Source organism: Pleurodeles waltl, chromosome 9, assembly GCF_031143425.1.
Source record: "Pleurodeles waltl isolate 20211129_DDA chromosome 9, aPleWal1.hap1.20221129, whole genome shotgun sequence".
Taxonomy (NCBI): domain Eukaryota; kingdom Metazoa; phylum Chordata; class Amphibia; order Caudata; family Salamandridae; genus Pleurodeles; species Pleurodeles waltl.
Genome location: NC_090448.1, coordinates 914,853,053 through 914,870,467, shown reverse-complemented (window position 1 = coordinate 914,870,467; position 17,415 = coordinate 914,853,053). Strand labels below are relative to the sequence as shown.

General features: G+C 47.7%; 1 protein-coding gene across 1 annotated transcript in view; it reads right to left on the bottom strand.

The window, feature by feature from the left end:
• PAPOLA (poly(A) polymerase alpha) overlaps positions 1 to 17,415 on the bottom strand; it is an 858,334-nt gene that overhangs the window by 409,062 nt on the left and 431,857 nt on the right. Inside the window, exon 13 of the mRNA XM_069208274.1 lies at positions 11,751 to 11,804. Within this exon, the coding sequence (XP_069064375.1) occupies positions 11,751 to 11,804 (54 nt within the window). The remainder of the gene's footprint in view (positions 1 to 11,750; positions 11,805 to 17,415) is intronic.

The following is a 17,415-nucleotide window of genomic DNA, read 5'->3' as shown; positions in this document are numbered from 1 at the left end:
CAAGAAGAAGGACTGCCTAGCTGAAAACCCCTGCAGAGGAAGACCAGAAGACGACAACTGCCTTGGCTCCAGAAACTCACCGGCCTGTCTCCTGCCTTCCAAAGATCCTGCTCCAGCGACGCCTTCCAAAGGGACCAGCGACCTCGACATCCTCTGAGGACTGCCCCTGCTTCGAAAAGACAAGAAACTCCCGAGGACAGCGGACCTGCTCCAAGAAAAGCTGCAACTTTGTTTCCAGCAGCTTTAAAGAACCCTGCAAGCTCCCCGCAAGAAGCGTGAGACTTGCAACACTGCACCCGGCGACCCCGACTCGGCTGGTGGCGATCCAACACCTCAGGAGGGACCCCAGGACTACTCTAAGACTGTGAGTACAAAAGCCTGTCCCCCCTGAGCCCCCACAGCGCCGCCTGCAGAGGGAATCCCGAGGCTTCCCCTGACCGCGACTCTTTGAATCCTAAGTCCCGACACCTGGGAGAGACCCTGCACCCGCAGCCCCCAGGACCTGAAGGACCGGACTTTCACTGGAGGAGTGACCCCCAGGAGTCCCTCTCCCTTGCCCAAGTGGAGGTTTCCCCGAGGAACCCCCCCCTTGCCTGCCTGCAGCGCTGAAGAGATCCCTAGATCTCCCATTGACTTCCATTACAAACCCGACGCTTGTTTCTACACTGCACCCGGCCGCCCCCGCGCTGCTGAGGGTGAAATTTCTGTGTGGGCTTGTGTCCCCCCCCGGTGCCCTACAAAACCCCCCTGGTCTGCCCTCCGAAGACGCGGGTACTTACCTGCAAGCAGACCGGAACCGGGGCACCCCCTTCTCTCCATTCTAGCCTATGTGTTTTGGGCACCACTTTGAACTCTGCACCTGACCGGCCCTGAGCTGCTGGTGTGGTGACTTTGGGGTTGCTCTGAACCCCCAACGGTGGGCTACCTTGGACCAAGAACTAAACCCTGTAAGTGTCTTACTTACCTGGTTAACCTAACAAATACTTACCTCCCCTAGGAACTGTGAAAATTGCACTAAGTGTCCACTTTTAAAACAGCTATTTGTGAATAACTTGAAAAGTATACATGCAATTTTGATGATTTAAAGTTCCTAAAGTACTTACCTGCAATACCTTTCGAATGAGATATTACATGTAGAATTTGAACCTGTGGTTCTTAAAATAAACTAAGAAAAGATATTTTTCTATATAAAAACCTATTGGCTGGATTTGTCTCTGAGTGTGTGTACCTCATTTATTGTCTATGTGTATGTACAACAAATGCTTAACACTACTCCTTGGATAAGCCTACTGCTCGACCACACTACCACAAAATAGAGCATTAGTATTATCTATTTTTACCACTATTTTACCTCTAAGGGGAACCCTTGGACTCTGTGCATGCTATTCCTTACTTTGAAATAGCACATACAGAGCCAACTTCCTACATTGGTGGATCAGCGGTGGGGTACAAGACTTTGCATTTGCTGGACTACTCAGCCAATACCTGATCACACGACAAATTCCAAAATTGTCATTAGAAATTCATTTTTGCAATTTGAAAGTTTTCTAAATTCTTAAAAGTCCTGCTAGGGCCTTGTGTGTTAAGTCCCTGTTTAGCATTGTCTTTTTAGAGTTTAAAAAGTTTGTTAAAAGTTTGAATTAGATTCTAGAAACAGTTTTAGATTCTTAAAAAAGTATTCCAACTCTTAGCAGAATAATGTCTGATACAGAGATGCAGGTGGTGGAACTCGACACCACACCTTACCTCCATCTTAAGATGAGGGAGCTAAGGTCTCTCTGTAATATCAAAAAAATAACCATTGGCTCCAGACCTACCAAAATTCAGCTCCAGGAGCTGTTGGCAGAGTTTGAAAAAGCCAACCCCTCTGATGATGACCTCACAGAGGAAGAAATTAGTGACTTGGAGGCCAATGTCCCTCCTCCAGTCCTAAATAGGGAGAACAGGACCCCTCAAGTCCTGTCTCCAACTGTGTTAGTCAGAAATAGTGAGTCCCTCACAGGAGGGTCCCACATTTCTGAAATCACTGAGGATGCTCTCAGTGAAGATGACCTCCTGTTAGCCAGGATGGCCAAAAGATTGGCTTTAGAGAGACAGCTCCTAGCCATAGAAAGGGAAAGACAAGAGATGGGCCTAGGACCCATCAATGGTGGCAGCAATATAAATAGGGTCAGAGATTCTCCTGACATGTTAAAAATCCCCAAAGGGATTGTGACAAAATTTGAAGATGGTGATGACATCACCAAGTGGTTCACAGCTTTTGAGAGGGCTTGTGTAACCAGAAAAGTGAACAGATCTCACTGGGGTGCTCTCCTTTGGGAAATGTTCACTGGAAAGTGTAGGGATAGACTCCTCACACTCTCTGGAAAAGATGCAGAATCTTATGACCTCATGAAGGGTACCCTGATTGAGGGCTTTGGATTCTCCACTGAGGAGTACAGGATTAGGTTCAGGGGGGCTCAAAAATCCTCGAGCCAGACCTGGGTTGACTTTGTTGACTACTCAGTGAAAACACTAGATGGTTGGATTCAAGGCAGTGGTGTAAGTAATTATGATGGGCTGTACAATTTATTTGTGAAAGAACACCTGTTAAGTAATTGTTTCAATGATAAACTGCATCAGCATCTGGTAGACCTAGGACCAATTTCTCCCCAAGAATTGGGAAAGAAGGCGGACCATTGGGTCAAGACAAGGGTGTCCAAGACTTCAACAGGGGGTGACCAAAAGAAAGGGGTCACAAAGACTCCCCAGGGGAAGGGTGATGAGACAACCAAAACTAAAAATAGTAAAGAGTCTTCTACAGGCCCCCAAAAACCTGCACAGGAGGGTGGGCCCAGAGCCTCTTCACAAAACAATGGGTACAAGGGTAAAAACTTTGATCCCAAAAAGGCCTGGTGTCATAGCTGTAAACAGCATGGACACCAAACTGGAGACAAGGCCTGTCCCAAGAAAGGTTCCACTCCAAACTCCCATCCAGGTAACACTGGAATGGCTAGTCTCCAAGTGGGATCAACAGTGTGCCCAGAGCAAATCAGGGTCCACACTGAAGCTACTCTAGTTTCTGAGGGTGGGGTGGATTTAGCCACACTAGCTGTCTGGCCGCCTAACATGCAAAAATACAGACAGCAACTCTTAATTAATGGGACTAGAATAGAGGGCCTGAGGGATACAGGTGCCAGTGTCACCATGGTGACAGAGAAACTGGTTTCCCCTGGCCAATACCTGACTGGAAAAACTTACACAGTCACCAACGCTGACAATCAGAGAAAAGTACATCCCATGGCAATGGTTACTTTAGAATGGGGAGGGGTCAATGGCCTGAAACAGGTGGTGGTCTCCTCAAATATCCCAGTGGACTGTCTGCTTGGAAATGACCTGGAGTCCTCAGCATGGGCTGAGGTAGAACTAAAAACCCATGCAGCAATGCTGGGTATCCCTGAACTGGTGTGTGTGAAAACCAGAGCACAATGCAAGGCACAGGGTGAACAAGTAGAGCTGGAGTCTGGAAGAATGGCCCAGCCTACCAAGAGAACAGGAAAGTCAGTTGGGAAACCAACTGCAACACAGCAAAAGAAAGGGAACCTCTCTTCTCAGGAAGAAGTTCTGCCCTCTGAGGGAACTGAGCCTTTGGAGCTTGAACCTTATCAGGTTGAGCTCTTAGGCCCAGGGGGACCCTCAAGGGAGGAGCTGTGTAAGGGACAAGAAACCTGTCCCTCTCTTGAAGGCCTTAGGCAGCAAGCTGCTGAAGAGTCCAAAGGCAAGAAAAATGGAACACATAGGGTCTATTGGGAAGATGGACTCCTGTACACTGAGGCCAGAGACCCCAAACCTGGTGCCACAAGGAGAGTGGTAGTGCCTCAGCTGTTCAGGAAGTTCATCCTAACATTGGCCCATGACATTCCCCTTGCTGGACATTTGGGACAAACCAAGACGTGGGAGAGGTTAGTCAACCACTTCTACTGGCCCAATATGTCCAACATGGTTAAGGAGTTTTGCCTCTCCTGCCCCACCTGTCAAGCCAGTGGTAAGACAGGTGGACATCCAAAGGCCCCCCTCATTCCACTTCCAGTGGTGGGGGTTCCCTTTGAAAGAGTGGGTGTGGACATAGTTGGTCCACTAGAACCTCCCACAGCCTCAGGAAATATGTATATCCTGGTAGTAGTGGATCATGCTACCAGGTATCCTGAAGCTATTCCCCTTAGGTCGACTACTGCCCCTGCAGTAGCCAAGGCCCTCATTGGTATCTTTACCAGAGTGGGTTTCCCTAAGGAGGTGGTGTCTGACAGAGGTACCAACTTCATGTCAGCATACCTAAAACACATGTGGAATGAGTGTGGAGTGACTTATAAATTCACTACACCATACCATCCACAAACTAATGGGTTGGTTGAGAGATTCAACAAGACATTAAAAGGCATGATCATGGGGCTCCCAGAAAAGCTCAAAAGGAGATGGGATGTCCTCTTGCCATGTCTGCTTTTCGCTTACAGAGAGGTGCCACAGAGGGGAGTAGGATTCTCACCCTTTGAACTTCTGTTTGGTCATCCTGTAAGGGGACCACTTGCCCTTGTTAAAGAAGGCTGGGAGAGACCTCTCCATGAGCCTAAACAGGACATAGTGGACTATGTACTTGGCCTTCGCTCTAGAATGGCAGAGTACATGGAAAAGGCAACCAAAAACCTTGAGGCCAGCCAACAGCTCCAGAAGTTTTGGTATGACCAAAAGGCTGCACTGGTTGAGTTCCAACCAGGGCAGAAAGTCTGGGTTCTGGAGCCTGTGGCTCCCAGGGCACTCCAGGACAAATGGAGTGGCCCTTACCCAGTGCTAGAAAGGAAGAGTCAGGTCACCTACTTGGTGGACCTGGGCACAAGCAGGAGCCCCAAGAGGGTGATCCATGTGAACCGCCTTAAACTCTTCCATGACAGGGCTGATGTGAATCTGTTGATGGTAACAGATGAGGATCAGGAGGCAGAGAGTGAACCTCTCCCTGATCTTCTGTCATCAGACCCAAAAGATGGCACAGTAGATGGAGTGATCTACTCAGACACCCTCTCTGGCCAACAGCAAGCTGATTGTAGGAGAGTCCTACAACAGTTTCCTGAACTCTTCTCCTTAACCCCTGGTCAGACACACCTGTGTACCCATGATGTGGACACAGGAGACAGCATGCCTGTCAAGAACAAAATCTTTAGACAATCTGACCATGTTAAGGAAAGCATCAAGGTGGAAGTCCACAAGATGCTGGAATTGGGAGTAATTGAGCGCTCTGACAGCCCCTGGGCTAGCCCAGTGGTCTTAGTCCCCAAACCTCACACCAAAGATGGAAAGAAAGAGATGAGGTTTTGTGTGGACTACAGAGGGCTCAATTCTGTCACCAAGACAGATGCTCATCCAATTCCAAGAGCTGATGAGCTCATAGACAAATTAGGTGCTGCCAAATTCTTAAGTACCTTTGACTTGACAGCAGGGTACTGGCAAATAAAAATGGCACCTGGAGAAAAAGAGAAAACAGCATTCTCCACACCTGATGGGCATTATCAGTTTACTGTTATGCCCTTTGGTTTAAAGAATGCCCCTGCCACCTTCCAAAGGTTGGTGAATCAAGTCCTTGCTGGCTTGGAGTCCTTTAGCACAGCTTATCTTGATGATATTGCTGTCTTTAGCTCCACCTGGCAGGATCACCTGGTCCACCTGAAGAAGGTTTTGAAGGCTCTGCAATCTGCAGGCCTCTCTATCAAGGCATCCAAATGCCAGATAGGGCAGGGAACTGTGGTTTACTTGGGCCACCTTGTAGGTGGAGGCCAAGTTCAGCCACTCCAACCCAAGATCCAGACTATTCTGGACTGGGTAGCTCCAAAAACCCAGACTCAAGTCAGGGCATTCCTTGGCTTGACTGGGTATTACAGGAGGTTTGTGAAGGGATATGGATCCATTGTGACAGCCCTCACTGAACTCACCTCCAAGAAAATGCCCAAGAAAGTGAACTGGACTGTGGAATGCCAACAGGCCTTTGACACCCTGAAACAGGCAATGTGCTCAGCACCAGTTCTAAAAGCTCCAGATTATTCTAAGCAGTTCATTGTGCAGACTGATGCCTCTGAACATGGGATAGGGGCAGTTTTGTCCCAAACAAATGATGATGGCCTTGACCAGCCTGTTGCTTTCATTAGCAGGAGGTTACTCCCCAGGGAGCAGCGTTGGAGTGCCATTGAGAGGGAGGCCTTTGCTGTGGTTTGGTCCCTGAAGAAGCTGAGACCATACCTCTTTGGGACTCACTTCCTAGTTCAAACTGACCACAGACCTCTCAAATGGCTGATGCAAATGAAAGGTGAAAATCCTAAACTGTTGAGGTGGTCCATCTCCCTACAGGGAATGGACTTTATAGTGGAACACAGACCTGGGACTGCCCATGCCAATGCAGATGGCCTTTCCAGGTTCTTCCACTTAGAAAATGAAGACTCTCTTGGGAAAGGTTAGTCTCATCCTCTTTCGTTTGGGGGGGGGGGGGGTTGTGTAAGGAAATGCCTCCTTGGCATGGTTGCCCCCTGACTTTTTGCCTTTGCTGATGCTATGTTTACAATTGAAAGTGTGCTGAGGCCTGCTAACCAGGCCCCAGCACCAGTGTTCTTTCCCTAACCTGTACTTTTGTATCCACAATTGGCAGACCCTGGCATCCAGATAAGTCCCTTGTAACTGGTACTTCTAGTACCAAGGGCCCTGATGCCAAGGAAGGTCTCTAAGGGCTGCAGTATGTCTTATGCCACCCTGGAGACCTCTCACTCAGCACTGACACACTGCTTGCCAGCTTGTGTGTGCTAGTGAGGACAAAACGAGTAAGTCGACATGGCACTCCCCTCAGGGTGCCATGCCAGCCTCTCACTGCCTATGCAGTATAGGTAAGACACCCCTCTAGCAGGCCTTACAGCCCTAAGGCAGGGTGCACTATACCATAGGTGAGGGTACCAGTGCATGAGCATGGTACCCCTACAGTGTCTAAACAAAACCTTAGACATTGTAAGTGCAGGGTAGCCATAAGAGTATATGGTCTGGGAGTCTGTCAAACACGAACTCCACAGCACCATAATGGCTACACTGAAAACTGGGAAGTTTGGTATCAAACTTCTCAGCACAATAAATGCACACTGATGCCAGTGTACATTTTATTGTAAAATACACCACAGAGGGCACCTTAGAGGTGCCCCCTGAAACTTAACCGACTGTCTGTGTAGGCTGACTAGTTCCAGCAGCCTGCCACACTAGAGACATGTTGCTGGCCCCATGGGGAGAGTGCCTTTGTCACTCTGAGGCCAGTAACAAAGCCTGCACTGGGTGGAGATGCTAACACCTCCCCCAGGCAGGAGCTGTGACACCTGGCGGTGAGCCTCAAAGGCTCACCCCTTTGTCACAGCCCAGCAGGGCACTCCAGCTTAGTGGAGTTGCCCGCCCCCTCCGGCCACGGCCCCCACTTTTGGCGGCAAGGCTGGAGGGAACAAAGAAAGCAACAAGGAGGAGTCACTGACCAGTCAGGACAGCCCCTAAGGTGTCCTGAGCTGAGGTGACTCTAACTTTTAGAAATCCTCCATCTTGCAGATGGAGGATTCCCCCAATAGGGTTAGGAATGTGACCCCCTCCCCTTGGGAGGAGGCACAAAGAGGGTGTACCCACCCTCAGGGCTAGTAGCCATTGGCTACTAACCCCCCAGACCTAAACACGCCCTTAAATTTAGTATTTAAGGGCTACCCTGAACCCTAGAAAAATTAGATTCCTGCAACTACAAGAAGAAGGACTGCCTAGCTGAAAACCCCTGCAGAGGAAGACCAGAAGACGACAACTGCCTTGGCTCCAGAAACTCACCGGCCTGTCTCCTGCCTTCCAAAGATCCTGCTCCAGCGACGCCTTCCAAAGGGACCAGCGACCTCGACATCCTCTGAGGACTGCCCCTGCTTCGAAAAGACAAGAAACTCCCGAGGACAGCGGACCTGCTCCAAGAAAAGCTGCAACTTTGTTTCCAGCAGCTTTAAAGAACCCTGCAAGCTCCCCGCAAGAAGCGTGAGACTTGCAACACTGCACCCGGCGACCCCGACTCGGCTGGTGGCGATCCAACACCTCAGGAGGGACCCCAGGACTACTCTAAGACTGTGAGTACAAAAGCCTGTCCCCCCTGAGCCCCCACAGCGCCGCCTGCAGAGGGAATCCCGAGGCTTCCCCTGACCGCGACTCTTTGAATCCTAAGTCCCGACACCTGGGAGAGACCCTGCACCCGCAGCCCCCAGGACCTGAAGGACCGGACTTTCACTGGAGGAGTGACCCCCAGGAGTCCCTCTCCCTTGCCCAAGTGGAGGTTTCCCCGAGGAACCCCCCCCTTGCCTGCCTGCAGCGCTGAAGAGATCCCTAGATCTCCCATTGACTTCCATTACAAACCCGACGCTTGTTTCTACACTGCACCCGGCCGCCCCCGCGCTGCTGAGGGTGAAATTTCTGTGTGGGCTTGTGTCCCCCCCGGTGCCCTACAAAACCCCCCTGGTCTGCCCTCCGAAGACGCGGGTACTTACCTGCAAGCAGACCGGAACCGGGGCACCCCCTTCTCTCCATTCTAGCCTATGTGTTTTGGGCACCACTTTGAACTCTGCACCTGACCGGCCCTGAGCTGCTGGTGTGGTGACTTTGGGGTTGCTCTGAACCCCCAACGGTGGGCTACCTTGGACCAAGAACTAAACCCTGTAAGTGTCTTACTTACCTGGTTAACCTAACAAATACTTACCTCCCCTAGGAACTGTGAAAATTGCACTAAGTGTCCACTTTTAAAACAGCTATTTGTGAATAACTTGAAAAGTATACATGCAATTTTGATGATTTAAAGTTCCTAAAGTACTTACCTGCAATACCTTTCGAATGAGATATTACATGTAGAATTTGAACCTGTGGTTCTTAAAATAAACTAAGAAAAGATATTTTTCTATATAAAAACCTATTGGCTGGATTTGTCTCTGAGTGTGTGTACCTCATTTATTGTCTATGTGTATGTACAACAAATGCTTAACACTACTCCTTGGATAAGCCTACTGCTCGACCACACTACCACAAAATAGAGCATTAGTATTATCTATTTTTACCACTATTTTACCTCTAAGGGGAACCCTTGGACTCTGTGCATGCTATTCCTTACTTTGAAATAGCACATACAGAGCCAACTTCCTACAATTGGTATCCCCAAGCTCTGAAGATGGCCAGTGACCACCTTTTGTGAATACCCAAGGGGTGCTGGAAGGACTGAAGGGGAGCACAGAAAACTGAAAAACCTTTTGGCTGACCTGGAACTGCAGATATCACCTGTTTGACTGCACTATGGGCATGTGGAAGTATGCATATTGCAGATCGAAGGCAACCATCTAATTGTCCATATCCAGTGCAGCCAGAATTTCGGCCACTGTGAGCACCTTCAATTTATACTTCCACAGGAAGGCATTCAGAGGGTGAAGATCTAAAATAGGACAAAGACCTTCATCAGGGAAATAGTGGTATTAACAACACGTCCCTATCTTCGAAGCCCACAACTTCTTGATGGCACCTTTGAAAAATAGAACTCGCACCTTCTGCAATAAAATGGATAGGTGCTCTGGAATTGAGAGCTGCTGTGAAGAGGGCATAATCTGTGGTGGGTCACAAAGAAACAGGGCTGCTGGATGATCTAGGGGACCCATCTATTGGATGTGATGGACTGGCACTCTGGGAGAAAATTTTTACAATTACCTCCCACAGGTTGATTGTATGCCACAAACAGCAAATTAAAGCAGCTTCGGGGCCGATTCTGAAGTAGAAGGGGGCCAGATAAGGTTGGGGATTTGGGATAACTGTATGTGGTTTCCTGGTCGCAGTTACTAGCCACAAAAGGGGCTGATTTGACTCATGGGGGAAGGTGAGCCTGGCACGGTCTATATGACAACCTTCTGGAGTAGCCCTAGAAGGATTGAAAATGTCTGGCAGGGGTCAAGACCCAGAGAGCACAGTGGCCCCGATTTCCTTGAAGTGCTCCAGGCAGAATCGTTTTATAGTTTTTTTTGCCAAAAGGCATATAAATGAAAGATGTATGGACATCAAGAAAAGCCGGAGGATCTCCTCCATGCATGGTGGCTTACCGCTGGTGCCAAAATCTTGCCCCAAACAACTGGTAGTGCCCAAATTAAACAGTTGGCCATATCCTGACCAAGTTGAATGGTTTGAGCCAAGGAGAGTGAGCTTCCAGAAATGCCAGGACAATCTCACTGGCCATATCTTATAAATCATGCATATGACAACCATATAAGCAACTTGCAATGGCCAACTGCAAGGATGGGCTGGCCAATGAAAATATTTATTTCCTGAATGCCTCAATCAATCTCACCTCCTTGTCTAGAGAGGTAACTGAGAAAGCATAAGTGGAAGACTGGATCAAACACTCAGGTTTAGGACAATGCATAAGAAAAACAGGTGTGCCAGTCACTGGTCTGAAGCATCTCGCCACCTGCTCACTACTGACCGAGAACAAGGGCACCGGGTCAAGGGTTAATTAAGAAGGGACTAGAACAGCTCTAAGAGCCAGAATCCAAGTCGGCATTTGAGTCAGTGCGGAACCAAAGGAGTTTCAAGGACTCAGAGGGCACCAAGGGCAGACCCATTGGTGGTGACCGACTAGAGGTCCCTTCAGATCTTTGGGACCCGAAGGCACATGAGGGAACCGGAAGAGGGCCAAACATACACAACATGGCCTGGTTCAAGACCTCAACCTGCTGCAGCCTCAACAATGGCCCTGGAACCCCAGGGCAAATGGTTAAATAACTGTGGAATCTGCTTTTAATTCAAAGATTAGGAGTGAGACAGTGTGTCACTTTCTAAGTTTTCTTTGGATAGAGAGGTAGGATGAGGTCGAGCCACACTTCACCTGCTTGTTTCCACTTACACTTAAAGGGCCTGGACTGCAAAGTCTACCCTTCGCAGGATAGGACTCAAGAGTGGGAAAGGGTCCTCATCTTTGACTTAGAACAGGAGCAGGACTTGCATGGCTCCTTTTGATGTTATGCCACATGCAGTTCCACTTCATAGTCAACGGCACAGTCCTCAAGCAACTTGGAGTCATACCCCAAGCCTAACCTTCAGAGAGACACTATGTGCAGGTCTTCAACATCTGTTTACAGCAATCACAGTGTGAACCCAGTATTTTTAGGAAGGGACATTGTTCCCTTGCACGCTGGAATAATGTTTAGGAAAAAAAAAAACTTCTCAATCAGGGACAAGGGAGAACTGAGCACCAAAACTGTGTTCTGAAGGGAAGGGAAGGAAAAAAAAAAAAAAACGAACGTCAGCCCTCAGTAGTGCTTATATGGGGCTCCGCTCCATCACTTTCATTGCGGAACAAAGTCAACATGGAGTCGCACAGTACCATAGCATAACACATGAGAACTGTGTGAAACCTTTCATATCCTGCCTGGAAGATAGTCTAAAGATGAGGAATCTGTGGGTACAAATATCCATCAGAAATTGTTTGACTAAAGTTCTCTTTCAAATAATCAGCTAAAAAAAAAATGTCAAGTCACTGGCGAAAATACTACAAAATCATGTCTGTTATTTGCTACTTTACCATGTACTATTGAATTTTCTTTAATTGCTGTCAAAACATACTTAATTCGAAATATATATATAAGCTTACCAGTTACAGTTTGCGTTCACTATGGTTGCGCATTCTACAAGGCATACATGTATTCTAGAATACTCACCACTCCAGTCGCTGTTTTTCTGTTGGTGCACTTGCTAGGAGTACAATATAATGCCTTTGAAGATAAAGAATATATGGGCATTATTCGGCATGTGCGGCATGCTAGACAAACAAGATGCTTGACTGCCAATATAAATAACAAATGAAAAACAATGGTAGATGAAATAAAGAGTTAGCCCTGACGGTAGCCTATTACACTGTCACAAAGTAAGTAATTAGCCTAATTTCAGTGTTGAATTTGCAGCAACAGTATATCAATAAGAATTCACATTTGGAAGGAAGCATTTTTAAATTAAGAAAACATTCAAAAGCACTGATACTTCCTTGTAAAGGTGCCAACAAAAAACACAATATTACTACTTATTAACTTACTTCAAGTAAACTATGTGTTTGTGACTGATGTGTATACAAATATAATATGGGAAATCATTCAAATTCACTAATTAGGTAAAACAATCTAAACACTACATGGCTTGATTTTCCAAATACACAATGATTTTTTTAAAAATTGACCTAGATTATCATAAAACTAGAGACAGAAGAGAAAGACTGAAACAAATGAACAGTTCAGTGATTTTTACATGAATCATCACAGCCTATTCAACTGGGAACAGTGAAAGCCTTAGCCATGTTACTACCTGGATTTACTTTCAATTGAATGCCTATATTCAGCTACTAGTCAACTCAGTGTATTAAAAGTCTTTACATTTTTACGAGTATAAATTGTGGTTACTAAGGATCACGTGATTTATGTTTATCAGACAACAGGTGTCAGGCAGATTTATCAGTTTTTTCTTGGTTAATTATCATGGCCGATTCCTGGCAAACTAATTTGTGAATCGTGCACATTTGTGTAAATAGGGGAAAAAAAAGTGGAATGACATGTCATCTAAAAAGATGACATAACACTCTACTGGTAATTTTGAGCTCTGTGTCTTGGTCCTGCCCAGCACCCCAATACCTGAAAATTTAGTCCATCAATCAGAGAAGTCCAAGGTAGCTCACTGTGCCTATCTGAGACGTAACTGGAGCACATCCTTTGAATCCTCATCTACCAGATCATGATTTATAAGAGGTAAGTTGGTTTGTGGGAGGGGGAGGGTGGGTTGTGTGTGTGTGTGCACTCGCACACACACACAATACATATATATATGGAAAATGTCACTTACCCAGTGTACATCTGTTCGTGGTATGAGACGCTGCAGATTCACATGCTGTGCATTATCCTGCCATCTAGTGTTGGGCTCGGAGTGTTACAAGTTGTTTTTTTTCGAAGAAGTCTTTTCGAGTCACAAGACCGAGGGACTCCTCACTTTCGGCTCCATTGCGCATGAGCGTTGACTCCATCTTAGATTGTTTTCCCCGCAGAGGGTGAGGTAGGAGTTGTGAATATACAAGATGTGCCCATGCAACGGAGTAGGTATGTATGTACATAATGTGTGTTGAAATAATATTTATTTACAAATGTACAATTTTCATTCAACTAATAATGGCTACAGGCTCCTGGGGAGGTGGGAGGGCGCATGTGTATCTGCAGCGTCTCATGCCACGAACAGATGTACACTGGGTAAGTGACATTTTCCCCATCGGTGGCATGTGTAGCTGCAGATACACATGCTGTGCATAGACTAATAAGCAGTAATCTCCCCGAAATGCGGTGGCTTAGCCTGTTGGAGTTGAAGTTGTCTGAAATAATGTTCTTAATACAGTCTGTCCTACTATGGCTTGTTGCGTTGCTAACGAACGAGTTACTTACCTTCGGTAACGACTTTTCTGGTGGATACATTAGCTACCTGTGGATTCCTCACCTCATGAATACTCCCATGGCGCCAGCCTTCGACGGAAATCTTCTTACTAGTCTCTGCACGTCGACGAGGACGTCACTGTCTCGCACGCGACGCCGTCTGACGTCATACAGGCAATAAGAGGTCCTCGACGACGTGCGGACGTCAGTACCAATCATTTTTTTACGTGCATGAGAACAACCAGGCAATGCAATGAAAGAACAAAGCAACATCCATTATATTGTAAAAATACACCACATTGTATGAATAACTGTAAATCTTTTTTATGTACATATATATATATATATATATAAAACTCTTTCTTTTAAAATATATACACACACCAAGTATATACATAAAGATATATACACCTATACATATATAAATATATTATATATATACATCTATTGCACCCTCAAAGATCAAGAGGAGCGCACTCAAGGATTACTTGGCAAGACCATAAAGGCAACGGGGAGGCGGGTGGGACCGTGAGGAATCCACAGGTAGCTAATGTATCCACCAGAAAAGTCGTTACCGAAGGTAAGTAACTCGTTCTTCTGATGGATACAACTACCTGTGGATTCCTCACCTCATGAATAGAGTCCCAAAGCAGTACCACGCCCGGCGGTGGGTGCCTAAATGGTCAAACCAAGAAATCCTGCAGCACTGACCGTGCAAAATGGCCGTCCCTTCTAACCTCAGAATCTAAACAGTAATGTTTTGCAAAAGTGTGAAGGGACGACCAAGTTGCGGCCTTGCAGATGTCGACCACAGGAACACCTCTGGCTAAGGCCGAAGTGGCCGACTTAGCTCTGGTGGAATGAGCTCTAATGCCCTCAGGAGGATCCTTCTTTGCCAAAGAGTAACATATTTTAATGCAAAGAACAACCCACCTGGATAGTGTTCTCTTGTGGACTGCCTTTCCTCTCCTCTTGCCCACGTATCCAATAAACAGCTGATCCTCCAGCCTGAAATCCTTTGTTCTATCGATAAAGAAGCTCAACGCTCTCTTTGGATCCAGACGGTGCAGTCTTTCTTCCTCTTTGGAAGGATGAGGCGGAGGATAGAACGTGGACAAAGTAATTGCCTGAGCCAAATGGAAGGGTGAAACAACCTTCGGGAGGAAAGCAGCCTTGGTCCTCAACACCACCTTATCCCCATAAAAAGTTGTATAAGGGGGTTTTACTGATAAGGCCTGCAACTCACTCACTCTCCTTGCTGATGTTATAGCTATCAGGAAGACTGTTTTTAAAAACAAATACCTCAAGGGGCAAGAATGCATAGGTTCAAAAGGGGACCCCATAAGGAAAGTCAGGACTAAGGACAAATCCCATTGCGGCATAACGAATGGCTTTGGAGGATATTGATTTAGAAGACCTTTCAAGAATCTGATAACAATAGGGGATTTAAATAAAGATGGTTGGTCTGGAAGACATATGAAGGCTGACAAGGCCGATAAATAACCTTTAATGGTAGCCACTGCACAACCTTTCTGCGCCAGAGATAGAGCAAAAGACAAAACGTCCGATAGATGAGCTTGTAAAGGATCAATCTGCCTCTCTCCACACCACGCAACAAATTTAGACCACCTATTAGCGTAGATAGATTTAGTGGAGTGTCGCCTGGCCGCTAATATAACATCCACTACCTCAGGCGGGAGAGAGAAGGAACTCAGGTTGCCCCGTTCAATCTCCAGGCATGTAGGTGCAGACTCTGGAGGTTGGGGTGTAGAACCTGCCCCTGCGACTGCGAGAGGAGGTCTGCCCTGAAAGGGAGACGGAGCGGCGGGCACGTTGAGAGTTGGAGAAGGTCGGAGTACCACACCCTCCTTCGCCAATCCGGAGCTATTACGATTACTAGAGCCCGGTCTTGGCGAATCTTCCTCAATACTCGAGGAATCAAGGGTATGGGAGGAAACGCGTAAAGCAACTGGCCGCACCAGGTCATTTGAAACGCGTCCCCCAACGCTTCCTGCATCGGATACTGAAGGCTGCAGAACAACGGACAATGCACGTTCTCTCGAGTGGCAAACAGATCTACCCGAGGAAAGCCCCACTTCTGGAAGATTAAACGGACTTGATCTGGATGGAGACGCCACTCGTGGTCTGCCGAGAAGTGGCGACTGAGACTGTCCGCACGCACGTTCAAGACTCCGGCCAGATGGTTTGCTATCAAGCAAATCCGATGGTCCTTTGCCCAGGACCATAGTCGAAGAGCTTCTCTGCAGAGAAGGTACGACCCCACTCCTCCCTGCTTGTTTATGTACCACATCGTGGTAGTATTGTCCGTTAGGACCTGTACCGACTGACCACGAAGGGAAGGGAGGAAGGCCTTGAGAGCCAGACGTACAGCCCGTAACTCTAACAGATTGATGTGAAAAATCTGTTCCTCTGGAGACCAAAGACCTTTGATCTCCAGATCCCCCAGATGAGCTCCCCACCCTAGAGTGGAAGCATCCGTTATGACTGTGGCCACTGGTGGCGACTGCTGGAACGGTTTTCCTTGTGAAAGATTGTTGCTTGCAATCCACCACTTCAAATCCACAGCAGCATCTCTGGAGATCTTGACAGTACCCTCTAGATCCCCTCTGTGTTGAGACCACTGCCTTCGGAGGCACCACTGAAGAGCCCTCATGTGCCAACGAGCATGCGTGACCAACAGAATGCAGGAGGCAAAAAGACCGAGCAGACGAAGGACCTTGAGGACTGGAACTACCGCTCCATTTCGAAACATTGGAACCAAATCCTGAATATCTTGAATCCGCTGAGGCGGAGGAAAGGCCCGACCCAATGTCGTATCCAGTACTGCCCCTATGAACAGGAAGCGCTGAGAGGGCTCCAGGTGAGATTTGGGCTCGTTCACCGAAAAGCCCAGGTCGAACAACAACTGGGTTGTTGACTGCAGATGACGCAACACAAGCTCCGGGGACTTGGCTTTGATCAACCAATCGTCCAAGTAAGGGAATACTGCTATCCCCTTCCTTCTGAGCTCTGCCGCAACCACCGACATCACCTTCGTGAAGACTCGAGGTGCTGAAGTAAGACCAAACGGAAGGACCGCAAACTGGTAGTGTTGCGATCCCACCACAAACCGGAGATACTTCCTGTGTGACTTGAGTATCGGGATATGAAAGTAAGCATCCTGCAAGTCGACAGACACCATCCAGTCTTCCATGTTCAACGCCAAAAGCACCTGTGCTAGGGTCAGCATCTTGAACTTTTCCTGCTTGAGGAACCAATTCAAGATCCTCAGGTCCAGAATTGGTCTCAAACGACCATCCTTCTTGGGAATCAGGAAATACCTTGAGTAAACTCCTTGACCCCTTTCCTGCTCCGGGACCAACTCCACCGCGCCCTTTAAAAGGAGGACTTCTACCTCCTGTTCTAGCAACAGGAGGTGTTCTTGTGAACAATACGAAGGGCGGGGCGGGATGAGGGGCGGAAACTCCCGAAAGGGAAGGGTGTAGCCTTTTCCCACAACACTGAGAACCCAAGTGTCCGACGTAACAGTCTCCCATTTGGTGAGAAAATGCTGTAATCTTCCCCCTACAGGAGAGGAGTGAGTGGGAAATGGTGGAAGCCTAAGGCTGCTTCCCCTGCTGCACCCCGCCAGAGGATGAGGAAGAGGCAGAGTGCTGCTGAGAGGCTCCCCTGGTGCGGACCCTACCCCTCCCCCTAAAAGATCTATAGGGATGGGAAGAGGCAGGTTGCTGATATCTTCCCCGAAAGGAAGAGGAGGAAGAGCCACGCCCAAATCCACGAAACCTCCTGAAGAATCTGGAAGAGGCCGTGGAAGAAGGAGCTTGGAGTCCCAACGACTTAGCCGTGGCCCTGCTCTCCTTAAAACGTTCCAAGGCCGAATCAGCCTTAGCCCCAAACAGTT